The sequence below is a fragment of the Cibotium barometz genome, chromosome 40 (genome assembly GCF_041138505.1).
Source record: "Cibotium barometz isolate CiBa-2024 chromosome 40, ASM4113850v1, whole genome shotgun sequence".
NCBI lineage: Eukaryota > Viridiplantae > Streptophyta > Polypodiopsida > Cyatheales > Cibotiaceae > Cibotium > Cibotium barometz.
Genome location: NC_141085.1, coordinates 21171222 through 21197743, shown reverse-complemented (window position 1 = coordinate 21197743; position 26522 = coordinate 21171222). Strand labels below are relative to the sequence as shown.

The 26522-nt window shown below is 43.0% G+C and overlaps 2 protein-coding genes across 2 annotated transcripts; both read right to left on the bottom strand.

Annotated features, from left to right (window-relative positions):
- Positions 1–2234: 2234 nt before the first annotated feature.
- LOC147615303 (myosin-1-like) lies at positions 2235–9393 on the bottom strand. Its single transcript, XM_086779378.1, has 15 exons — positions 9333–9393; positions 9041–9125; positions 8827–8930; positions 8577–8703; positions 8404–8489; positions 8093–8245; positions 7911–8000; positions 7439–7516; positions 7072–7224; positions 6758–6943; positions 6428–6633; positions 6188–6326; positions 5210–5339; positions 4454–4836; positions 2235–3532 (listed from the first exon to the last, which is right to left on the bottom strand). The coding sequence occupies exons 1-15, from the start codon at positions 9360–9362 to the stop codon at positions 2831–2833; spliced, it is 2652 nt and encodes an 883-aa protein (XP_086635504.1). The 5' UTR covers positions 9363–9393; the 3' UTR covers positions 2235–2830.
- Positions 9394–9396: 3 nt separating this feature from the next.
- LOC147615302 (myosin-2-like) lies at positions 9397–21547 on the bottom strand. The gene is made up of 7 exons (XM_086778980.1): positions 20482–21547; positions 11160–11261; positions 10863–11006; positions 10569–10728; positions 10429–10456; positions 9791–9956; positions 9397–9579 (listed from the first exon to the last, which is right to left on the bottom strand). The coding sequence occupies exons 1-7, from the start codon at positions 20986–20988 to the stop codon at positions 9397–9399; spliced, it is 1290 nt and encodes a 429-aa protein (XP_086635106.1). The 5' UTR covers positions 20989–21547.
- Positions 21548–26522: the final 4975 nt, after the last annotated feature.

Genomic DNA, 26522 nt, shown 5'->3' with positions numbered 1-26522 from the left:
ATCTGTATCAGATTCTACTTCAGATATACCTGCAGCACCTGGTTGCACTGGTAGTTGTGAAACAGGACGAGTTTCACTACCACTGACCACATTCCAAAGGCCTTTAGCAACCAGTACATGCCCCATCATATAGGACCACAATGGGTAGTTAGTCCCATCAAGTTTGTCCTCATCAGCAGACAACATGTTGAAATGTATACATCACTATTGCCAGCCATGACTTTCTACCGAATGCAAAATCTTTCAACACACTACAAGTACTCAATATTCACTGGATGCAACCCTGGATGGCTGCCAACTGACTGAATCACCTGCAAAGAGTATGAAAAATAACACAAAGTAGAGAATAGAGTGTTACTAGCAAAAGTATGATGGTCGATGTTGTTAAAGACACTGTAGATGCTGCTGTACACCAAATCTTTGCCACTACACAGCTCAAACACCCAAAATCGAGCAGAACCAATCCAAAATGACGCCTCTCCAAAACGATTGCAAAAACCTTGCGGTGCCCAAAACATGCCTGAATCGCGCCGCAGACTCCGAAAAGCAGACTCCGAAAATGTTGTATACATTGTATACAACACACTGCAGTATACACCTTCTCCTACGAGGGTGTCTCAATCGGAGACAGAAAAAATAGGGTCGTGAGGAGGAGAGAGGCAGATTACTAGATCAAGTGTCAAGGAAGCTAGCTCTGATACCAATTGTTGGAATTCGGGTTAGGGTTTCAACAATGCACACACACAAGAAGATAGAGAAGCTTGAGAGCACACAAACTCACTAGAATAGAATGAACAAATGTGTGCCAGATACAAAAGATAAGTACACACCCCAAAATGAGTAGGTAAGAGGGTGTACATACGCACGGGAAAAAAACCTCCTAGTGAGAGAAAAAATGCCCCGGCAGTCCTAAGTATGTTCACACACATCACTACCATATAATACAACACATTTTTGTTTGGGCATTAAAGTCTCTATTGGTAGGATTAAAGTCTCTATGGTAGCTAGATTATAATCATTTCTCAGCATAAATATGTAGCAAAAGTATACAAGAGAAAATCTAAGGGCATTTGGTACGGTAAGTGCAAGTCATTCAACAACCCTAAAGTCTAAAGAAGGCACTTTTCTAAACGCTTGTTTGTGGAGATTGATGTGAAATTATCTAGAGAAGACACTTCTCTTGGGAGGTTGATGAAATTTATGTAGAGAAGACACTTCTCCATTGGTTGAATGTGAAAGAGTACAGGGTGTTGAAAATCAATGCTCCACTCTTAATCTTCTATCTCAAGGCCACCATAATCTCATTTAGGTCATGCAAGGGTTTTTTGCTTTCTGGCCACCTCACTTGGAAGTGTCAACAACTTCGAATTTTTTTTGGAGTTGGTCTCTTTTGGAGCTTGTAGATCCTTGCATTTTCATCCCTAAACTAGTTTAATTCATGAGTGAGAGAGAGAGAGAGAGAGACAGAGAGAGAGAGAGTTGTGTTAACATATTAGACGCGGCATGAGACCTCCTATATGATGAGATAAGGTGATTTATCATCCAGCTAATAATAAAGGGCTGAATAGCTGTCTGAAAAATCTCGGCTTGACGACCAAAACCTTCAAAAAAACCAGCCAATAATAAAGGGTTGCATAGCTGTCTAAAAAATGTCTGCTTGATGTCTGAAAAATTGCCATTATGCACTTGGCCAAAATGCTTAGAAAAGCTCTCAGTTCTAATGATAATCTGCTAGAATGTTGTTAAATGATACCTTGGCCTTGGACTATTTTCCAAATGATTTGAAGCAACCCTTACTTGCTTAATGACTCAATTCCTCCTGCTCCACAATGAGACAGCCAGAACATGGAAGAAACATGAGCTCTGGATATGTCTACTGTATGGCAGCTGTAATGACATCAATGACAGATAGAGACTAGAAAGCATGCCATCCATCAATGCCCGCCATATCACAGTACAATCAGCTCATGCTGTTGCAAGCATGCATAAACTCAAAAAAATATACAAATAAAAACAGACATTTTGCTCGTAGACCTTCCCACCTTCCCGGCATTCAATGATTTCACCTTTTGTACTTGCTGCTGAGATTGAAGCAGTTAGTATACAAGAATTTGTACATTAACCAAAATGTAATCAAAGAGTAGCTATTGGCGTATGTACCATTCATGCAGTGTATTAGTTACTCACAAAGATCATAACTAACTCCAATACATGCAAGCTGAAAGTTGACAGGATGACCAAAAAACTTCCTTTACAAGAATGAAGCAGATTACACAGCCACATGTAGCAGACAAGCTCCTGTCATGGTTCACCATGTCAAGGTCCACACACTTACAATGGTGAGACCTTAATTTCTACAATAAAGTCATTCTCAAAAGCCCATAAGATCATCTGTTTACAATGAGGAGATGGCATTGTGCATGTACTCTGAGATGGTTGGGAGACCTTACAATTGATGATCCTCCGGGATCCTGCAGTTGATCCACTATGGCAATTGTCTCTACCATGGCCACCAGTACCATTTAGGTGAATCACATAGATATTTTTTTCAAGCTTCTCTTCTCCAAAATGTTTGCTGTCATTTTTGTGCCTTCCTGGTGAGATGAAGTACCCTCGAACAGCTTGCTTTTATGACCCTAGCCTTCCCCACACATTAAATACTCATAAATCCCATATACAGCTGACTGGCCGCCTATACATTGTAATCACATCCAAAAAATGAAGGAACATATGGGTCATCTATACAGCATACACCAAAATCTCAGCTTGGCTTTTTGAAGCTTGTCGGCCACTTTGAGACGAACCGAAACATGTAAAAAAAGTTCATTTCTCAACTGGATTTCCTACCCCACCATTTCTTCCTGTTCTTGTCTGCAGACTCTGATTTCCCAAGCTTTTTCAGAATGCCTTTTGTCTCCTTCAATCTGACTTTGAAATCCTTCTTCCACACATCAAACCTTTGCTTCAGTTTCTGAAGCTCCTCATCAGGCTTGAAGTTAACTTCAATCTGCCCAGATTTCACTTCCACCAAGAAATCAGCATCATCATTGAAAACCTGTGTCCGATGCTCCAACTCCTTAGTCAAATGATCTAAAACAGATCTACTTGGATCAGATTCACTTCTGCCCATAGCCAAGTCGGGAGCATGAAAGGGTATTTCTGGGCTATTTCTTGCCGCCGTACCATGCGGCCCTGTATTCTGCACAGTGGAATGGTCTGGAATGCTACACTCTAGATCATTATGTTTGTTTGCTTGGCTGCCAGGTTCATCTGCACCCACACCTTTTGTTGCAGCACTTAGACTGTGTTGTAGTGAAGTTATCTGCCTCTGCCACATTTCCTCCATTGATTTCATCTTGGCTTCATAAGCTGTCCATTTTCTCTCATACTCCTTCAGACTCTGCTGCAAGATCGCATTTTCATTTTCTTTCTTCTGCAATGCTACCTCTGCAGCCAGTATCTGCATCTGCATCTCTTCTAGAGCTACTTTTTCCATGCCTTCACCATCGAATTGGTCACTGTAATTGTATACCTATCACCCATGCCATGATTGTGAAAAAAACAATATGACGTCAGTGGATTTGCTACTTAACACAAGTACACCAAAGTAATGTGAAGATTGAAATCCTTCCAAACCGAAAAGAAAACAGCCTCCCTCCCCGTCTCCCCCCCGGTCTCCCCCCCCCCCTTCTCCTCTCCCCAACTCCCTCCCTGCTTGCTTGCTCCCCCCCCCCTTCTTCTCTCCCCACACCCCCCCCCCCACCCCCTCCCTCCCTCAAAGTAATGTGAAGATTGAAATCCTTCCAAACCGAAAAGAAGACAGCCTCCCTCCCCGTCTCCCCCCCCACCTTCTCCTCTCCCCAACTCCCTCCCCTCCCTCCCTCTTCTCTCCCCACACTCCCTCCCCTCACCCCCTCCCTCCCTCTCCACTCCCCAACTCCCTCCCCCCCCCCCTTCTCCTCTCCCCAACTCCCTCCCTGCTTGCTTGCTCCCCTCACCCCCTCCCTCCCTCTCCACTCCCCAACTCCCTCCCCCCCCCCCGTCTCCCCCCCCACCTTCTCCTCTCCCCAACTCCCTCCCCTCCCTCCCTCTTCTCTCCCCACACTCCCTCCCCTCACCCCCTCCCTCCCTCTCCACTCCCCAACTCCCTCCCCCCCCCCCTTCTCCTCTCCCCAACTCCCTCCCTGCTTGCTTGCTCCCCCCCCCTTCTTCTCTCCCCACACCCCCCCCCTCCCTGCTTGCTTGCTCCCCCGCTCCCCCTCCCTCCCTCTCCACGCCCTCCCTGCTTGCTTGCTCTGGCTCCCTCCCTCCCTCTAAGCATGCAGTACACGTACACACACACGTGAACACATGTGTATACGTAGGCATGTAAGTACACGTGAACACGTGTGTATACGTAGGCATGCACGCATGTGTTATATGATTTTGTCATAGTAAGGCACCAATCATGTACCTGCACTGAGTGGTTTTCTTCCCCGGCTTTGATTAAGGGAGCTTCTAACATGAAGGCATCATCCTCTTGCTCTCCATCTAACACAGAAACGCTTGAGAAATCCATGCTCTTTGTGTCATGTTCTGAAATTGGCTTTGATTCTGACTTCTTGTTCTTATCAGAAATCCCTCCTATTTCTATATTTTCAGCACCTTCTGACATGAAGGCATCATCCTCTTGCTCTCCATCTAACACAGAAACGCTTGAGGAACCCATGCTCTTTGTGTCATATTCTGAAATTGGCTTCGATTCTGACTTCTTGTTCTTATCAGAAATCCCTCCTGTTTCTATATTTTCAGCACCTTGATGTGAGAATCCTCTCCTGACCAACCAACCCCTTACCACTGCAATCAAAATGTCCAAGTCCAATCAAAATAAGTAACTTTGAACTAAGTTGCATTAAAAATGTATAAAATGGACACTTTACAGCATTAACAAGCACTATTCCAGATCGTCACACATACAAGAGCAGATGGACAGGCAGGCAATATTGCCTGTCCAAGCCCACGACTCCCCCCTACTGATCATCATAGATCTGAATCATAGGTATATGTAGAAAGGCACTCATTATAAGCAACGGCATGCAGAGTCACAGACACATCCTACTCCAAGACAGTTCCATTATAGCTTGCTATAAGGGAAAATATTATGCAGCCATGTCTAACAAAGGAACTCAAAGAGACGAGTAGTGGAAGTCGATGTATTTGTGAGGCTTACGAGCTTGCAGATAGGTTACTGCTCTTTTCTGCTTCTCTAAGTGGAATCGAAGTTTATAGCCTCGGTAAGTCTTCTGCACACCAACAATCCTCTCAAAAAGCTTTTCCCGGGCATGCTCCAGATTATCAATCTGCCAAAAGCTTCAAATCAGTAGCATGAGCAGCCATACAGTAATAATAATGGCTACTCACAAACTCACCAGAAGCACATCAAGCTTACACATATTACACCCATGGTTGTTCTGACAAAAAGGCGTTTTTACTTGTTCCGAAATCTTTTGACCTTTTCTGGCATAGCACTTATTTGGATTTGCAATGAAGGTGAGAGCAGAAAATATATATACCTAGATGAATCCAGGGACAAGCCCAAATTCACCTTATAAGAAAGTGCAATTTATAACCTCATGGTAGTCATCCACAAGACAATAAATCATCAACTCCATCGTGCATAGTATGGACTAGATACTACGACATCCCCACTAACGTCATCAGTGCCCAATAGTGTGTGTAGATCTTGGTATCAAACACACATAAGAACATACATTCATACAAAGATCTGTGTACTGAGTTTCTGTCAGAGCTCCGAAGATACAAGACAGACTCAGCCATAAATAATGAAGCCTAGCACTAAGGATCATGACAAATAGAAAGAATTATTACAAAAAGGTAGCTGATAGGGCATATGCACCACTAAAGATAGAAAGAATTAACACAATATCAACTCAAATTTGCATGTCCGCTAATACAGCATAAAGATATCCTAGATGAATCCACGGACAAGCCCAATTCACCTTGTAAGAAAGAAAGTGCAATTTATAACCTCATGGTATTCATTCACAAGACAATACATCAACTCCATCATGCATAGTATGGACTAGATACTACGACATCCCCACTAACGTCACCCAATAGTGGGTGTAGATCTTGGTATCAATAAATGCTCCCACACACACACACATACATGAGAGCAGAAAATAACCTGCTTGGAGCGAAAAAAGATCTTTGTCAATCCCACTTGGTACATGTGAGGGGGTATATCAAATCTCTGCAGTACTGCTACACAGATGTCAAGAGCATCTTGCCCCTTTGCAACACTTGGTGCAAGCAGGACACCAAACCTGCACACATGCATACCAAGGTATAAAGGAATTAACAACCAAAAGCTTCAATGCAATCAAGCATTACATTAAACTGAACGATCCAAAACAAGAGGGAGTACCTGCTTGCAAAAAGCTGATGTGAAATTTGTTTAGGATAGCCAGACCTTGATGCTCTCACAGCCTCAGGCACCCTATTGGAGCGCAACTGTCGTAGTATGAAATCCTCCTCGAGTGAGCTTATGGGAAACAATTCATTCGGCATGATGCAAAGTATGAAATGTGGTGCAGTGTTGTCTAACTGCTGCATCATCTGTAGCACCCACTCCTGGAAACCCCTTGCATCAAAAACAGAATGTTCCACATCAGCACAAACACAAAAAGGGGGTCCCTTCCAGTGCAACAAAAGGCCATAAGCACAAAAATCCAGTAAGAGACTTCTTTCCTTTAACCTGACATTTAGAAGAAAAGGTCCCCTGTGACTGAGGGTCTGCAGAAGCGTCTTTTTCAAAGGGATCCTTATCCTTTATTGTTGAAAGCTCTGGCAATCGAACCATGCATGAATGCAAGAATTGGAGATGCTGAGAGCTAAGGCAGTCCTTGATTCCCTCAAGAAGACAAGTGGCATCATATGTCACCTGCAGACAGATTGATAACATGCACCTATTACTCCCATGGTCACAGAGCATTGCTGCCCATCTACGAAATGGGAACACATTGAAGCAAACATCAATAATTGCTCTTCTAGCCAGGAAGCAATCCTGACCTCTCCAAAACCATGGGAGATCACAAACTCCCGGCTTTGTTTCTGTTTACAGCAGGCACTATCAGCTAGCAGTGCTTCCAACCTTTGGGTGAACCTCAAATCTAACCCCTTCAAAAGGGCACGGTTCTCATCGTGTAATAGAGGAAATAACCCCTGTTCAAGGTAGCTAACACAAAGTCAGCACTAAGTATTGCTCAAAAGATCACACTAGGCTTCCAAGTTCCAATGGGTGTGACACAACGTACCATGTGACGAGATATGAACATTCAGAAATTTAAATACAGCCCCACCCAAGCATTAACCATGTAGCTCCACCCAAGCCACACCTTGTAAAAACTTCCAAAAACTTGAAAGCTTCAAAACTCACCTTTTCAAGAAAATCAATGCTTTCTTCGTTCCTTGCATAATCAATCCTAAAACTATTTAATCCTCCACAGATGATGTCCTGTCATAAAAACCGTAGAGACCACTCATATTTTTTAGTGTTGATACAAGGTTAGAGAGTAAGATGATACACAATACATCTCATGTGCAAGAGAGTAAGATGATACACAATACATCTCATGTGCACACACATGTAAACACACATGATAGACTCTCATATGTACCAACATCCACACATCTAGACTAAGACAATACATTTATGCCCACACGCATGCATCCACATATGATATCCTCAAAGAGAAATCCAATAAACAAGACAAACGCTACCCCAACTAAAATGTCATGGCATGATAGCTATATTGGATGATGCTACCATTTAAAAATAGGAATCAGGTACATATTTTTTTATCACTACAAAAGTCAGCATAGTCCCATGCCAATTAAAAAAATAATACCTCTTCATCTTGTTGAAAGATATGGCACTGAATAAAGTGCTGCAAGAGTTCATGTGAATAATTCACAAGCAGACCTTCAAGCCCATTTATCTGAAAGCCATAGGCCATACTGGTCAGTCAGCAAGACCATCCAAGGTAGCAAATTGACAGCAACAAAATAGAACACCAAACTGGTAACAAACCTTGGAGAATCCAAAACCAGGTGCATCCACGATAGTAATACAATTACAATCGCCAGATTTTCCAAGGTCTAATGCCTTGTTGATTCGGGCCACAAGCCATTCAAACAACCTTTCATAGATTGATTGGGCCAGTGCATCCCTTACAGCAAACACCTAAATCAACAGTAATGCAATGATTTCTTAAAATGTGAGCTCAGATCCAAGAGATACTATCAAGTTGTGATTTTAGAAATGGCTTTTCTTCATGAAAAAAGGTGGTAGATAAGTTACAAAAGTCCTCGAGCAAGCTGTGAAAAAGAGTATGTACTCACATCAACTGGATCACGCACTCTGGTACCAAGAGCTTCCAATAGATGCTCTCTAGAGCACTCAAGCAGTTTTGCAGCATTATCAACAGCTGAAATGCACATCCACTGTGTTCAGTTAGGCATGGATGCACTAGGTAGTAGTGTAGGTGCATGCATGCAATGTGAGAGATCAGTACCAAGCATGCCTTGATTCTCATTATCAAGGACAGATAATGAAATGTTTCCAAGCCAAAGTATTGCTGCCAGCATAGCGAAAATATTTTCTTGATCTTTCTCAGTGATTCCAAGAGCATAGAGAGCATTCTGCATCCAAAACATCAAGCTACTATTAAGACTAGACTTTCATACACAACAGTTTCTGTTTCTTATTTACACCGTTTGAAGCTGGACAAGGCAAGGCGTGTGCTCTTTAAAAGAGTTTCTCACAAGCACTGACTGAAACTGAGCATAATAGTCTGGCCCATCCACACCATTGAGCCCGCTCTTGTTCAGATATTCGAACTCCTTTGCGCCCCTTAGGTTCAACTTCTCTGCAGCACACATGCAAAGATGCAAGAAGATGCAAGGATCAGCCTAAACACCATAAGCAATGCCTTTTCACAAAGATAAACAGCAAGGACCTTCTCAAGTGATGCTTTACCTCTCAAAGAAAGCCCTGCTCCTTCACAGAGCTGGTAAAAGATGTGATACGACTGTTCCCCCTCGGCCCGAGACACAACTCGCGACTGCCATCATCAGCAATGTAAAATTAGCATTTATAATTTAAAAAAAAAACTGCATAAAGCGATTTTCAGACCAGCATATCATATGGAGGTGTGTCACTGGAATTACAAATTTACTTCTAAGCATGGATTACATTGCATGTTCTTAATAATCCACGCTCTTATGTTTTTTCCAAAAACAGTGTTCAACAACAACATACGCAGCATTACCTTCTCAAAGAAAACTTTAGAGCCAGGCATTGATCCATGACAGCATGAGGATGTGTTGAACCCATCATGAGACAAGGAACAGTCGCAAGTCAGAAGTTTTCTTGTAATTTAAATGTGCACTTAGAAAACCAAAAACAACAAAAAATGGCCTTCTTTGTGTCCTGCATTTAAAAATACACTCACCAGTTTGGCATTTCGCAGCACATAATTTTCCCGAATTATCATAATAAACATCCATCGTTTTTCCCTGGAAACCAAGCAAGACCTTTATATTGTCTTTTAAGGACCAAGAATTCATGGCACACAACATCAGTTAAATAAATAAACTTCACGTATTGACTAAATACATGGAAAATACTATTAACATCCATGCAGGCAATAATCAAATATCAATGCACAGCTTACAAAAACCAACACCTGAAATTAATGAGAAGATCAAAAGCATTTGGGCAACATACAAAACGGCTAGCATTGGCATTGTTGGACGTTTTTGCATTCCCGAAAGCTTCCAAAATTGGATTTGTCAGCAACAACAGACTTCCTAGCTCGGTGTTGCCTCCACAAGAGACCAGGTACTGCATTGTTGATTTGGCTGACTCCGTCTTTCCTGCACCACTCTCACCACTGAAAAGTACACAGTTTAGCTTCACACAATCAAGCAATGTTTATTTTCACAGACTAGGATGGGACTGCACATTGCTAATAATAGCCTAGGATGGTGATCCACTCATGTGTCGAAACTGGCCCACTGCTCCTAGAAACTGGTAGCACATGCAGGTTATCTACCTCAAGCCCAAACACTTTGCATCAAACTTTCATATTCCTCCAGCTCTATCATTTGTGCTCATCAAAAAAATAAAAAGCCAGTCTCTTAATAACACAACGTTCCACTTGTCTGCACCTTACTCCTATTAGCCCTACAGGTGCCCGGGCATCACATATTCTGCCAGAGTTGACAAGGCCAAAAAAGACCAAATATGTGGGACAAGTACATTGAAGTAGGTAGGAACAATGCAGAGCAAATAACATATTTAAGTAGTTTCTCCCTTGAACTTTTAACAATAACATAAATTGAGCAATGGAAACCTGAGCACACCTGATAATAATTGATTGGTTCATCCCTTCTGAAACATAAGAAACCAAACACAAATCTTAGTTCAAACTCGCAGAAGATGGTAGAAACTGAGTTCAAAAACTGCATAAAACTGACATGGTGAAAGAGGGCCAAACACATACCCCGCTTCATAGCTTCAAATGCACTCTCTGCTATTGTGTAAATATGGGGATGTGCACAGCCTTTGGCCCTTGTTTTCAGCGCCTCCAAAGAGCTGTTGTGGCTGCCAGATTGATATTTTTGGGATGGAGTCAGTGCTATCAACATGGATCCAGCTCTAGTCTGCAATGCCCAGAATCCAGCATTTCAATACTAAGCACCATGTAATGCTGAATAAAATCATATTTCCAAGCTGAAGACACAATAGCCTGTCCATGACCATTTAGTAGGTTTGAAAGACAAGGTCTGCAGTTTACATAAATCTTGCCAAGTCCATATCTTTTTTTCAGATTGTGTAGAATTGCAGGTTCGTGGATGTAGCTCAGCTGCACAAGGTCATCCACACCATCCAGCACTTCTGGGTTTGCAGGAAGAAGCTTTTCGGACGGTGTCCTTAGAAGCTACACCAGAAGACTTACAATAACATACCAAAAAAGGAAAGAAACTATTGCCAAACACAAAGACTGCAACATCTCCTCTAAATTGGCAGCAAAGATAGCAATTTTCTTTACTTCAAAATATGATAAAAATTCATAAGCTTTAGAGCTTGTCACCTGGCCATCTGCCATACAAATAATTGAATCCATGTCACCAGCTGATTGGACGACACCAAGCATCCATTTATTCTCTTGATTCAAAAACCATACTCGAGAGTCCTGCCCCATAAGAACATGCTGTGATTGCTAAAAACCCAACTTACTCCAATCCTGTATTCCAAGTTCTATCTAAACTACAACCATAAGAAGCATGAGGGCTTTGCTTCGAAACATGAACTCCATACAACAAAGTATATTTCAGTCTATCTGTAACAGGTGCGTGTCATAAGAAGCATGAGGGGCTTTGCTTTGAACCATGAACTCCATACAACAAAGTATATTTCAGTCTAACTGTAACAGACTCTGAGTAACAGGTGCGTGTCACAGAGATCTCAATTATTCACTTGATTAAACTATACAAATTTACAATGCTAGGTAGCATAGGTAGCATGGATGCGAAAACAATTCAGCGTATGGGTGTTGTGATCCATGCAGCGTACACCACTTTAGGAGCACAATGGATTTGTTAGTCGCAGCAGCAATATACAAAGCCAAGCTCCTAGTAACACCCACAAAGTATGCATTTTATCGGTTGCTTTTTAAAAAGGGGTGTGTAACACGAGTTCACAGGCATAGAATGTGTAGCTCAAGATACATGGTTCAACAAATAAACACATTCCACTTGGGTAATTATCCAATGATCACAAGCGGAACATCAACAGCGACTCTCCGGCTTGTTTGAAGATAAGCAACAGGGGATGCCACCAACATTGGGCCTTCCATAAATGTGCCATGATGACTGAGACCATGTACAGCCTAGATTAGGTGTGAGAGAAACCATTGTGAGCATAAACCAACGTGATCATTGAGCGGCAAAATAGGTAAACAATGCACTAGGACAACTAGCCAGTGTGAATGATGAACGAGCAGGCTGGGAAGATCAAAGTAACATAAAATTATTGGAACATGTTTAAAATCAGATTTGGGGCAGGTTTGAGGGTCTATTTGAGACTAATAGACAGCCATTGGGCGCCCCATAGACATCAGCCAGGGCCGGGCTAAGTGAAAAGAGGCCATTTGACTCCCAAAAACAGGGTGTTTCCCCTAATTTTTGGTCCTCTAAAGCTGGCTGACAGGCTGTGGACAGGCCCGTGTGCCACATCTCTGGATATTGTGAGCCCATGTTTGCAAGCAGCTGACAGGCACCAGACCAGAGACACCAGAGGGAGGCGACCAAAAGGTCCAGCCCATTGACATCAGCCAGGGCTGGTCTAAGTGAAAGAGGCCATTTGACTCCAAAAAAAGGGTGTTTCCCGTAATTTTTGGTCCTCTACAGCTGGCTGACAGGCTGTGGACAGCAGGCCGTGTGCTACAACATCTCTTGATATTGCAAGCCCGTGTTGCAAGCAGCTGACAGGCACCAGACCAGAGACACCAGAGGGAGGTAACCAGTAGCCAGGCAGCAGCAGGCAAGATGACCACCAGTACAGGTTTGAGGGTCTATTTGAGACTAATAGACAGCCATTGACATCAGAGGTCCAGCCCATTGACATCAGCCAGGGCCGGGCTAAGTGAAAGAGGCCATTTGACTCCAAAAAAAAGGGTATTTCCCCTAATTTTTGGTCCTCTACAGCTGGCTGACAGCCTGTGGACAGGCCGTGTGCATGGATATTGCAAACCCATGTTGCAAGCAGCTAACAGGCACCAGACCAGAGACACAAGAGGGAGGCGACCAGTAACCAGGCAGCAGCAGGTAGACGCGGCAGCAGGGAAGATGACCGGTACAGACTAATAGACAGCCATTGGGCAGCCCATTAACATCAGCCAGGGCCGGGCTAAGTGAAAGAGGCCATTTGACTCCAAAAAAAAAAGGGTATTTCCCCTAATTTTCTGTCCTCTACAGCTCGCTAACAGGCTGTGGGACAGGCCGTGTGACACATCTCTGGACATTGTCAGCCCGTGCTGCAAGCAGCTGACAGGCACCAGACCAGAGACACCAGAGGGAGGTGACCAGTAGCCAGGCAGCAGCAGCTGACAGGCACCAGACCAGAGACACCAGAGGGAGGTGACACATCTCTGGACATTGTTAGCCCATGCTGCAAGCAGCTGACAGGCACCAGAGGGAGGTGACCAGTAGCCAGGCAGCAGCAGGTAGATGCAGCAGCAGGCAAGATGACCGGTCAGGCAATGCCACGTGGCAGTCGGCCTGGCCAGACAGCAAGTCGGCTGGTCTTCATGCCAAGTCGTGGAGCCTTTTCAGCAGGCAGACAGCCCTTCTACTAGTTAATTGGGGCTTATAATATGAATGCGTATGCGACTCACATGGGCGAGCACTTGACAATTTTGTTTGCTTGTATTGTGTAATCAGGGCTATGGTGGATCATGCTGCCCTTTCAATATACCAAACCCTTTGACCCTCATTGACCCTTCTCCTCATCAAATAGCCACTCATGGCTCTTGGTGTTTGTGGCTATATGGTGGCAGTCCTATCAGATATCTTCAATGGGATCCAAGAGAGTGGGAGTGGATCAATGCCTTCGATCCATTGAAAAGCCTTTCCCTTTTTCAATTTCACGGTCCGGAATGCCAGGCTTCTCCTCACTCGAGAGATGCATAGGATTAGAGAGTGGGAGTGGATTGATGCCTTCGATCCATTGAAAAGCCTTCCCTTTTTTAGTTTCACAGTCCGAAATGCCAGGCTTCTCCTCACTCAATAGATGCATAGGATCCCTACTCTTAGGCCCAGGGTCACTGCAAAACGTTGGTAAAAAATGTGAATAAAAAATGCAAAAAATGCTGCAAGTTCTTCAGGGGCGCCAACAATCTTCTCTCTCGTCTGCGTCTGCAGCAGCAAGGTAGCCCCTCTCTCTCTCTCTCTCTCTCTCTCTCTCTCTCTCTCTCTCTATTCTCTCTCTCTCACTCACTCACTCTATTCTCTCTCTTTGACACTATTCTCTCTTTGACACTCTCTCTCTCTCTTCTTCGACTCTATTCTCTCTCTTTGACACTCTCTTCTTCAACTCTATTTTCTCTCTCTCTCTCTCTCTCTCTCTCTCTCTTCGACTCTATTCTCTCTCTTTGACACTCACTCTCTCTCTCTTCTTCCCACCGCCTCAGAGTGGAGACAGGTAGAGCTAAGCGCATCTTCTCTCTCGTCTGCGTCTGCAGCAGCAAGGTAGCCCCTCTCTCTCTCTCTCTCTCTCTCTCTCTCTCTCTCTCTCTCTCTCTCTCTCTCTATTCTCTCTCTTTGACACTATTCTCTCTTTGACACTCTCTCTCTCTCTTCTTCGACTCTATTCTCTCTCTGACACTCTCTTCTTCAACTCTATTCTCTCTCTCTCTCTCTCTCTCTCTCTCTCTCTCTCTCGGCCGCTGCCCAGTATAGCGGGAGGTTTCATTGTCTATTTCATGAGGGATTCGGTCCACTCTCCAAGATCATTGACTTCCAAGACCAACGTTGCCTAGGCCTCTTCTTGCTTGAGGTCGGCAAACACAAGGGCACCTTCTTGAGACACAGGCCCCAACCACCCCGCCCCCCTCCCTTGGCAACCAACCATCACCAATTTCTTCTGGACCCAGGAGGTGGAGAACAGCGACAGTGTGGATCTTGTGGATCCTCCACGACCTGCTCTGGACCTACCTCGCCGGAGAGGAGTAACCTCGGACCGAGCCTCTGCACTCCAGCGTGCCCGACGCCCTCGACCCCCCCCCCCCCCCCGGTCGACAACGATCACCTCATCAGCTCCAGATCCAGGACATGCTCCACCGCCATCGAGCTACCTTTCCACGTGACATAGCTGAGGGAGACCTCTCGGCCATACTCGTCAACCCCATGCTGACATTTTGGAGAGTGGTATGCCATCTATTCGGAGCTGATGTTCCTCCCATGTTTTTATGTTCTTAGTATTCTATGACGAGTTTCCATGGACAATTCTATGACGAGTTTCCATGGACAGTTTTGTATCACCCCACTAAGATAGCGATATTTATGTTTTCATTCTGTTTTATTTTCCATTCCATGATGAGATATGCCATGGACATTATTGTACCACTTTAGTCTCATATGCCCATTGGGTCTTTAGTAGACGCTTAATACATCTTTCTTTCTTTCTTTCTTTCTTCGAGAGTCTCTCTTCTCTCTTTGGATAGAGTCCTCAGTCGACTCTCTCTCTCTCTCTCTCTCTCATGAATCATGAATCATGATTCATGAATGCAAGAACTCTCTCTCTCTCTCTCTCTCTCTCCATTTTCTTTTTGCAAAAATTGAAATTTAAAAAAAGAGTTCTCCCTCTACCCTTTTTGTCTTGCAGAAATAGAAATTTTGATAAAAATGGGTTATAAACCGACAAATTTGGGCATGGAATTGAATACCCATTTCATAAATTTCAGAAATGGGCATTCAATTTGATGCCTAAATTTGGGAAAAAAAATTTCCCCCAAATTTGGGCATCAAATTGAATGCCCATTTCTAAAATTTGCGCGTTCAATTCATGCCCAAATTTGGGGGTTTTTTCATTTTCAATTCAATGCCAAATTTCGAGGGTTTTGCAAAAATTGAAATTTTCCCTCTTCTGGTTTTGCAAAAATTGAAATTTTGATCAAAATGAAAAAACCCCCAAATTTGGTCATCGAATTGAATGCCCATTTTTGAAATTTCAAAAATGGGTATTCAATTCAATGCCCAAATTTGGGGGTTTTGTCCAATTTGGGACAAAATCCCCTATTTGGTTGCCCAATTTGAGCAAATCTCAATTTGGATCCCCAAATTGGTTGCCTAATAATTCTTCCACCAATTCGAGGGTTTGGGCAAAACCCCTAAAGTCAAGTTTGATTTCGGTTTGGGCAAAACCCCCAAATTGGTTGCCCAATTCTTCCACCAATTTGAGAGTTATGATTGATTGATTATTGAACTGTTGGTGTGTATACTTACGGCTCTTTTGGCACCTTGCCCGACCTTCAAATTTTATGTATATAATCGTTTTTTTCCATCGTTTCACTAGCCACCTCCCCATGGTGAAACGTTTCATTCCAAAGTGAATCGTTTCAACAATGAAACGTTTCGCGGTGGCCTTGCTCAGGCCTCATTGGAAGAGTTATGATATCGGAGAGTTATGATATCTCTCCAGCGATACAACACAAATATTGGCATAGGCTTTGGCATTGATACACTAGGAGTCAAATCTCATTTCTTTTGGTTACTTTTACATGGTGGTCTCCCCACCAATCAGTGGAGATCGGTCTTCGGTGTAGCACTTACTTGTCCGAGATGTGCGGCAATTTTTGAGACTGTACAGCATTGTTTATGGGGATGCAACACTGCACAACAAATTTGGGGTTCTATAGCCCAACTTTTGGGCAAATTGAGTGGCCACGCCATGCATGTGACCTGGGGGACAATTGCTTGGCTCTCCCAATCCGATCCACAGCTTTTTTACGAGGGCAGTGGTACAGACTTTGCTATTTTCATTCGTAGAGGTATTGCCCAGCATGGTTTGTTGCATTCGTAGAGGTATTGCCTAGCATGGTTTGTTGCAGGATGTCCCTCACTCTAATTATACACCCCCCAGACAAAGGATTGACACCAGTTGGGAGATTGTTGCCAGTATTACAACATGGCAGATATGGAGAGCTAGATGCACGGAGGCTATTGAGGGTGTCTAGATCTTTGGGTCTCAGTGCATTAGTACTATATGGGGTGATATCATCCATACTCTCATGGCTACAACTCAAGCAGTTTGGGGAGGTTGCTTTCCAAAACTTGCTCCAAAGAAGAAAGGTTCGTTCAAGATCATAAAGAAGCTTAGTAATGTAGTCTTCAAGGTCGAATCACCTAGCCATTGGAAGCGATCCATTAGAAGATGCATTGGAGCAACCTTGTGAAGTATCACGGACCAAAGTTGAATGCTCCGCCCAATGAGGACAAACCCAAGTTGGTGGATGACGGAGATTATAGGGGGTCTTGGTGCCAAAGCTCGTTGTGTTGCACCAGTACAAGCATGGTTCTTCTTGGAAGCAACTACAATATCTCCTCAAGTAAGGGCTATTCGATTCATCATGCAGTCTGATTTGATGAGAATCGGTTCACGAACAAGTCTCCCCAAGTTTTAAGGGCTATCCGATTCAGTATGCAGCTTGATTTGACAAGAATCAGTTCATGTCTCACCAGTTGTTGAGAGCTTATCGGGAGGCCATGCAGCTGAGGACAGCTGCGGAGAATGTGACATCCATAGGCAGTGCCATGTGCCAATTGGCCTGGCCAAACAACAAGTCGTCTGGACTCTTTTCAGCAGGCTTCTAGGCACTATATAAGGGTGGGCTGGATATTCAATCCCACACCTCATTTCTTCCAAGTGATTAAGCCTTCTGCAGAGCAATTCTCTGGTCTAGGGCTGATGAAGCATTGATTTACAGCAGTGTTTGGGCTGAGATCAGGGTATCATTTTGTACTTACCATACTGTTGTACCACATTTTCTTGTACATCAATATACAGTATTTTAGGTAACTGTGTGTTGTGCATGTGTCTCTCTATTCCATTGTCTATCTTCTCTGTTATTCACTTGCACATTAGACACAAGTAATAGCCTTTGAAGCATCAGCAGCAGCCCCCATTTCAGCCAACATATCGTTCAAAAATCAACAATTGCCTAGGAGGATTTTCAGGGCTTCCGTCTTTGGCAAAGGTGCCTCCAAAGAGGAAAAGAAGCAAGTGCTATTGCCTCAGCTATCATCCTGGTTTGCACTACGAGCATGATGAGGTGTTGCCATTCAGATTTTAGCCAGCTTGTGTACCTTCTCATATCGATAAAGAGAAAGGACCACGCATGGAAAGCGGGGAGGCGTGTGTGCATGTGTGTCTCTCTATTCCATCGTCTATCTTCTCTGTTATTCACTTGCACATTAGACACAAGTCTACCACAGGCTGACCACATGTAGAGGGGAGGAGGATTAGAATCCCCAACCCCCTCATTATTCACTTCAGTCCCAATAGCCTATGAAGCATCAGCAGCAGCCCCGAATCCAGCCAACAACTTGTTCAAAAATCAGCAAATGCCTAGGAGGACTTTCAGGGCTTCCATCTTCGGCAAAGGTCCCTGCAAAAGTGAGTGATATTGCCTTTACTACTTACTAGCATCCTGGTTTGCACTGCAAGCATGATGAGGCGTTGCCATTCAGATTTTAGCCAGCTTCTGTACCTCCTCATACCAATAAGGTGAAGAGACCATAGAGGGGAAGCAGGGAGTGTTGAAGGGGCTGAGGATTTTCAGGGCTTCCATCTTCGGCAAAGGTCCCTGCCAAAGTGAGTGATATTGCCTTCACTACTGGCATCCTGGTTTGCAGTGCAAGCATGATGAAGCGTTGCCATTCAGATTTTAGTCAGCTTCTGTACCTCCTCATATCAATAAGGTGAAGAGACCATAGAGGGGAGGCAGGGAGTGTTGTAGGGGCTGAAGGGAACTCTCTCCAGTGGGATACGATTCGGTGTAAAATTTCTCTATGCTATGATAATCTCTGACAGGATGCGCCACACCTCTTTCAGACTCAATGTTCTCAGTGGCAACACTCTGGAGGAAAGGTCCCTGGCTGTATTCCTCCACATGGCAGCTGGTCTAGCTTATGTGTCAAAGACAAGACACTTGTTTGTACGTGCTGGAAATGTGCCAGGAAGCTTTGCCTCTCTGAGCATGGCACAGATGCATATCTCCCCTTGCCATTACTACCCTCTGATGCTGATTTTATGTGGAATTTCGGACCTTTATACTCTTTCAGTAACTCAACCAGCTATTAACTCAACCAGCTGGCTGTAAATTAAAAAAGTCCTATTTGGCAGCCTCACGCAACTGTGTGGAAGACCATAGCCCTCTATTTCCAAGATTTGTGCCCAGGTCCCATTCTCTGCAGAAGTGTAATGCATCCAATGCTGTATAAGCCCTCTTCAGTGTGTGACAATAGTGCTATAACATCTACAGAGAAGAGAATGGAGATTACTGCAGGGTGGAACCTGACCACCCAAATCCAGTGACCTGCCTTTTCTCTCCCAGTTACGTAGCTATTATGTTTGCTGATCCACAGCTGAAAAGGGAAGTTTAAACTATCACAGCAGTAATAGATGGTAACTGGAGGAAGTATGGGTGCGCACTGCTGAGCTGAGAAGATGATCAGCTGTAAAGGACTGCAAACACCCAGGGCTGAGCTATAACTCACTCTGATGCCTGAAGTCGATTTCAAGTGCGGGTTGACTGCTGCTTTTACAAGCAGTAAGCAGGCTGGCCACTATTACCTGGCAGCCAGCTTCCTGCCTGCCATGAAAAGTACGGCATGACATTTACCCATTCTCCCTGCTTCTTCTACCCCAGCCTGTCAACTACTCTTGCCTGCTTTTCCTGTGGAGTAAGTAGACTATAGCCTTGCTGCTGTCTTTTGGGCCTGCTCCACGGCTGTATCTTGTGCTAATCATGGTTTGCTCATCCTTCAGGAGTTTCCTGCCTTTGATAGCTTAGCTCCATAGGGGCGATGCTTTTACAGCTCAAGATGATAACAAGCCTTTCCATGGCAGATGCCCTTTCCAAAGCTTCCTCGAGATCACATCTTTTCTCCCTGTGCAAGGCTTGGCGTCCTAGTTTCCAAAACTCTGCACCTGTTTTCCTTATCAAGTCATTGCAAAAAATATTCCTAAACAATGGTCCAGCTTGGGAAAGAGAAGGCATATCCATGCTATTTGGGAAATGGAAAATTTGCAAGCCTGTCTTACTAAATTGGAAGAGTCTTCTTCACCAATGCAGCAGACTGCAAAGGGCCAGATGGAATACCCAGTTTTGAAATCCTCCCGTTTTCTGACCAGCCAAGCCTCTGTATGGGCTTGTACATGTCTGTAAGCAATGGGACTTGGCTTAAATCATTGCTTAAATCTTTTTACCGGGGCAATAACGTTAGCAGATAGCATGGACAAAGGAACAAGGACAAGCAAATATGGTGGCGGAGAATGCACAGACAGGGCCAGGTCCTATTTGACCCATCCAAAGGCCATCCCAAAGGCCATCCAGCAGCACTGACTGGTCGGCTGAAATGCCATGCAAACCACCAGGGCCAGGTGGGAGACCAGTTTTAACAGAACCTTTCTTCCGTCTGCGGTACACACAGCAGTACAAGCCTATTCAAGTAACACTCAGCAGAAGGAAGATCAATAGAAGACGCGATTCGGCGTGTCTGCCTCTGCTAGCTACACGCATTGACGTGCTGTTGTGTATCTATAATAAATAAACCCAAAAAAAAGACCCAAAAAAGGACATGATTAAGCACTGTTCTACGCATTAATAAGGACTAATTAAACAGGTTAAGCACCTTTCCCAAACTGTGGATGCGATGGTCCCTCTTCCTCTTCTTCAAGCTGGTGAAAGCATCTTCTTGCTTTTTCTTTTTCGCTGAATGCAATTTTTGCTCCACAGAATCACCGTAAGACTCCGACAAAGTGTCTCCGCCCATATTTATCGCCTCTTCTTGTCTGGAAGCTTGGCCCACCTCAGCTTTCTCTACATCTGCGTTCTGCGCAGACCCATTTCCGTTCCCCGTCTCCTTTGCCCGCCCATTTTGTCCGACGACCGGCCGCAAGTTCTGTCTCTGATGCAGAAAGGAATCCGGAGTCGCATTAGTTGCCATAGATTGGTGTCGCACGTGGCCATTCGATTGCTCACGGTTAGGGTCGGTGAAAAGCAGCGCTGAGTGTCCCCTTCTTGAGGGCAGGCGAGCCCTCGATGTGGGCCTCTGCGGCAGCGCAGGAAGCTGGTCCGGGGGCTCTTCGTCTCTCTCTTTGATAGACTCAAGCAATAGCTCCAGCGTGCTGCGGGCCATTTCCTTGCCTGTGACCTCAAGATCAACAGATATTCAGTACCCAAAATCTTTAATTCATCAAAGGCGCGGAGCTCAACCCCCAAAAAGCAATCTTCAATAGCACCGCGCAAACCCTGATAGCAGCATGCAAGTAGCCGAAGGAAGCCCTAGCAGCAGCTTGCAATGCAGGAAAAGAGCAAACTACGCAATCAAGCAAACTAAGCAATCACGCAAGCTTGCAGAGCCGCAAAAGCAAGCGATTCCTTGCAGTGAAATCTCCGCCAAGCCAGTGCAGAAAAGGACCTGCGATCTGCTGAAAAGAGCAGGGCAGCAAACCGAGAGCGGAAACGAGCAGAACAAACTGGCTGCGGGGGGGGGGGGGGGGGGGCGAGGGGATGAGAAAAGAAAAAGCAAAAATGAGAAAGGGGGGCAGATTCCTGTGACACTCGGACGTGAAGAAAAGCTATGTTGAAAGGAAAATCGGATCGGGCGCTTTAGAGGGTGAGTACGCGTAAGTGAAATTTGTTGGGCTTTGAAGCTCGCTGGCGATGGCGGTTGAGGAGCTCCAAGGCGACCCTCTGCAGAAGAAAACACAGCTGAAGAGTTAAAAACCAGTGCACCAAGAAACACATGACGCAAGACGATGACGTGGCTGCTGACTGGACACGCATTTTCCTCCACGTCACCGCTCGATATCTTGTGACCTGGTTCGCAGGAGGAAGCCACGTAGGACGCATGCGGTCCCCTTCTCCCAACGTGGCAGGTTTTCAAATCTCCACGTGTTTGTAATTCATTAGGTAAGCCTCATTGTTAGATTACGTGGTAGATACACTGACTCCGAGGTGCCAGCTGGGCCGTCCGTAACGTGGCTGATTTAAATACACTACATTCTCTTACCGTTAATATTCTTTTACCGTTGAGTGTTTTATATCCTTAGTCCCAACTTTATTGGTTTATGATATTTGATTATCAGGTTTAAGATTAAACCTTCGAGATTTAATGAAAAACCTTTGAGATTAGGAGCCCTTGCATATATAACGACACTGAGCAGAGAACAACTCCAATAACCTCCAAGGAGCTTTACTCTAGGGGACTACTCCTCAAAATGGTGGGAGGGGGGGAAATGCATTTTCAAAACTTTCAATTTTCAGTTATAATCAGTTGAGATTATGTTTAGGTACTCGTTCAAATTCACAAATTCCTCTTTAACCCATGGTTAAAAGGATCGATGTAGGTTCATTACGAATAGTAACAAAGAAACTGCTCTATACTAGCCCCACAAGGAACTTCTCCATGGATGGGCAAGATTACCTACCCTAAGTCTTTGTGTCCATTGTCAAATTAATGACAAAGAGAGGCCCATACATGTGTAACAGCCCTATTAGGATAGGCAAGATTACCCACCCTAAGTCTTCGTGTCCATTGTCAAATTAATGACAAAGAGAGGCCCGTACATGTGTAACAGCCCTATTATTTCTCGCCTTCTCCCTTCTCTACCTCCCTCAGCCGAATGTTTGACAAAGAAAGGATGAGCATGTAGATGTATAAAGGCCCTAAGATTCTTCCCCTTCTCCCTTCTCTAGCTTCCTTCTAGCATACAACACCTCTACCTACTCTTTCACGGGAGTTCCTCTTTCTGTTGGTTCGCTTCCATACATATCCCAACTAAGCCAATCATCTTGCAAATATACATGGAACCTGTAAATAGGCAGCTCAACTACAAAACCTACCTAGAAGTAATCCAAGGGACCATAGCAACAAATGAGAAACATTACCTACAATAGCATCCCACAAAGTGGGTATATTGGTGGGGAGCCTCTCCTACTTTAAGTTACCGTTCCTTGACTCTTGTGTTTGTCACACTTTCTTGTACCATCATAAAGCTTTTATTAAAAAGGTTCTTTAGTATGTCCCTTTGATATCTTTTTGGCTCCACCTAGTGCACATGGCAAGAAAGTGAAGGCCACTTTTGTGACATGTGAGATATAAAGGAGTCCCAATACACAAAATGGCTTTATTTCAAGAAATGATGATATTGTTTGCCATATTAAAGTCAAACGTTATTAGCCTAGTTTTTTTTTTAAGGAACAATTCAAAAACTCCACATAATGTGCATGAAACAAATGCATACATGTAATTTTCTACAAAATTCCTTGTTTATTATGTTTCCCCTTCTAGCTCAAAAATAGATTAAATAGATTTATGTATGTTACATCATAAGAAAAAAGTATGCCAACTTTAAAAAATAAGTATGCTTTTTTACATTAAACGGTATTTTTTAGTTCTTAAATTTTACTATGTGAATCTTCAATGTAGGCAACACAAAGCGATGGTTTTGTTACCAGTAAAGTGATCTAGTTCAATGGGAAGTAAATCATGTTACATTCTCAAAAGAATGCCTTAATAAATATGCATCTTAGTGAGTTTATAATATTGTTATAAATATTTATAGTCTTAAGTACCATAAGGCAAATCTAGAGATAATTCACTAAATAAGCTAGCAAGCTTTTTGAAAGAGCCTTTGGTACATGAACCACTTCAACCTTCTCCAACAAGCATTCAACCTCTAGAAGCACGTAATTTGAATAAGTGGAGATTGCAAATTTTAAAAGGGTGTGGAGTTCTTAAAAATAGCCAATGGATTGATCAAAAGGACCAATTTACATCATCATGCTATTTGATACACTTTGAACAGCTTCAACCTTTTGTTTTAGACGCTTGTTTTCTAGAATAGTTTAAACCATCCATAGCTTAAACTTTCTTTTGGGCTACAAAAGAAAGGCCTTAGAAATTAGTGTTATTCTAGGTTTTTACTCGGCCAATTGAAAAAAAAACATTAGATATAGGCTTTAATTGTTTATAGCTGGCTTTTGTATCCATGGTGTTGTTCCACTCCTTTTCCTTAGTTTCTTGTGTGAATACTCTCTCTCTCTCTCTCTCTCTCTCTCTCTCTCTCTCTCTCTCTCTCTCTCTCTCTCACACACACACACACACACACACACACACATACACGTGCACAGACACACACATACACACACGTATGCAAAGTCAAAGGCATGCCTAATATTCTCTTGCTTACATTGATTATGATATCTATATATATATATATATATTTGCCATTTTGATGTATACTTCTTGTTATTTGCTAGGGCATTAATATGATATTGCATTTAATTACTTGAAGTACAAATGTGTTCTCACCAAACTATGTTGTCACATCCACAACAATACCTTGATTGTGGTGGTGGTTGAAAAATGGGATGTCACCACCCTGTATAGCATGCCCTTGTTTTATTGTATTATCAAGGTGGTCCCTTCCATGGGACAAATGAAATGTGTAATCAAAGGTACATTTCAATTCGAGACCTTCGTGAGCACTTTCAACATGCACATGCATGGATTAAAGTTTGTTCAAAGGCATATTGATGGGAAATAAAACAAACAAATTGCTACATGCATATGCATGGGTATGAAGTTTATCACATGACACATGCACATGGACAAGCATAAAGTTTATCCAAAGGCATGGTGTTGGGAAATAAAACAAACAATTTGCCATATCCAAAGGGAATGTGTCTTGTATCATTGTCTTTCATGAATTTTTGAAATGTATGTATGCTTTTGGCTTATATGTCCATAAATATGTAGTATAGTGTTTATAACTATGTCAATATTATAGGTAACATAGGAAGCCACGGGACCAAAGGCAACATATCTTATGCAACCAAGTCAATAGTTTGGATTCCATGTTCAAGCTCTGCTTTACACATGTTTCTCTTTTATTTCTCCTTTTATTGCATACCTCAAAGGGTATATACATAAAGTGAATCCCTTCTCTTGTAGTACGTTGTGAATTACTTGACAAGTGAAATTATTTGCTCATCTTGATGTTCTTTATTTTTTAATCTTGGTGTTCTTTAGTTTTTAATCCATCCATGCATCGTTAAACATGAATACATGCATCGCAGAAGGACAAAAGCATGGCTAAATTAATATAAAACATTTAAAATTAATATAGAAGTGGGTCAATATAAAGAAAATGAGCATGTCCCTTAGATATGATCCCAAATCCTAGTGTTTTTTCCAATGTGTGAAAACATCCAAGGATGGAAACTTCACATGCTTCTTTTCCAAATTGTATAACACCCAAGAATGGGCCCTTTCTTCTGCTTGATGAGGTAAATGATTAATGATTAATATTGATTAATAAGTAATAATCAACAAAACCAAAAACTTTACTGTTTGGACTCGACTCACCAAGCCATCCACATATAGCTAGATGAAGCAAAGAATTTGTGACCATACATGAACTAGCCCTAATGGGTGTCATTCATAATTTGGTAGAAATGAAGAAGTTTCATGAGTTTCTTAAATGCGGATATCTCAATGGTCTCCATAAACACACCTACTCAAAACAATATGTAATACATTAGTGGGTTTCAAGTGTAGAAGTCTTAGGGTGCAGATGAGATGGTCAAATGCTATCATATGAAAGCAAAAATAGTAATTTGACACAGCCAAAGGCTTTCAAAATAATGTGTAATACATTAATGAGTCTAGAGTGTAGAACTCTCATGATATAAAGGAGATGATCAAACACTATCACGTGAAATAAAAAATTAGTAATGTGACATAGCTAAAGTTTTTCATTTGGAAGAATAAGAGAAAAATTGCACTTGTGAAGGGACTACCATCTTCTTGTATTATGATGCCTAGCTCATAGGAGGGAACTTTTTAGGAAGTTGTTGGCACTTGCGCTTGTGAAGGGGCTACCTTTGGAGAGCATGATCTTCTTGTATAATGATGCCTAGCTCATAGAGAGGTAAATCTAGCCTCGTTGTTGAGTATTTTCTATGAAGATTACAAAACGAAGCACATAAGGTCTCACCCACCATTGCAAGTTGCAATAACTTACTTGAGCACCATCAAGCACAAATACTTTTATGATTGGGGTTGAGGGAGATGTAGATTTTTGAGATACCAAAAATATCACAAAATTTCAAATGGATACATCCATATATTAAAGAATCAAGCACATAGTTACTCTTTATTTACCCAGATATCAACTTTGGTCAAAGAGGTCAATAAGGTCAAAGGTTTACATCACCCTTATTTCTGGTGGGTAACGCACATATTACCTAAAAATAGCAAGTTATGAATGAAAGTAGCCAAAAGCCAAAGAGTGGCCTAAGGGTCAATAAAGATCCACTTATTTGTTTACCAAATCTAGTCAATATATTAGATCACTTACCAAAAATAGTAATTTCCAAAAATAGTAAGTTGGTCCAAGAGAGATTCTGCATAAACAAAGTATGGGTAAAATCCAAGGCTCTAGCAAAGTGATTTAAACTTAGTGATAAGCCTACATGATTTTCAAGTCAAGAGCTTACCTTAGCCTTGCCAAAGCATGTATTGTTGGGTCTTGCCTTTGAGCCGCAAAATGTAACTTGCCATTGTGGGTGCATTAGCTCGTTCATCGTGTCTTCACTCCTTGTCACATTGGAATACTCCTTGCCAAAGGGGTGAGGAGAGAGCTCTCAATTCCTAGATGGAGG

Excerpts from the sequence above, each read along its gene's own strand:
- LOC147615303 (XM_086779378.1), bottom strand. The coding sequence starts at position 9,362 with ATGCCTGGCTCTAAAGTTTTCTTTGAGAAG. Across the intron at positions 8,931-9,040 it reads AGCAGGGCTTTCTTTGAGAG|AGAAGTTGAACCTAAGGGGC; the intron begins GTAAAGCATCAC and ends TGTGTGCTGCAG. Across the intron at positions 8,704-8,826 it reads CTCAGTTTCAGTCAGTGCTT|AATGCTCTCTATGCTCTTGG; the intron begins GTGAGAAACTCT and ends TTTTGGATGCAG.
- LOC147615302 (XM_086778980.1), bottom strand. The coding sequence starts at position 20,988 with ATGGCCCGCAGCACGCTGGAGCTATTGCTTGAGTCTATCAAAGAGAGA. Across the intron at positions 10,729-10,862 it reads ATGGACTTGGCAAGATTTAT|ACTAGAGCTGGATCCATGTT; the intron begins GTAAACTGCAGA and ends TGGGCATTGCAG. Across the intron at positions 9,957-10,428 it reads AACCAATCAATTATTATCAG|TGGTGAGAGTGGTGCAGGAA; the intron begins GTGTGCTCAGGT and ends TGTACTTTTCAG.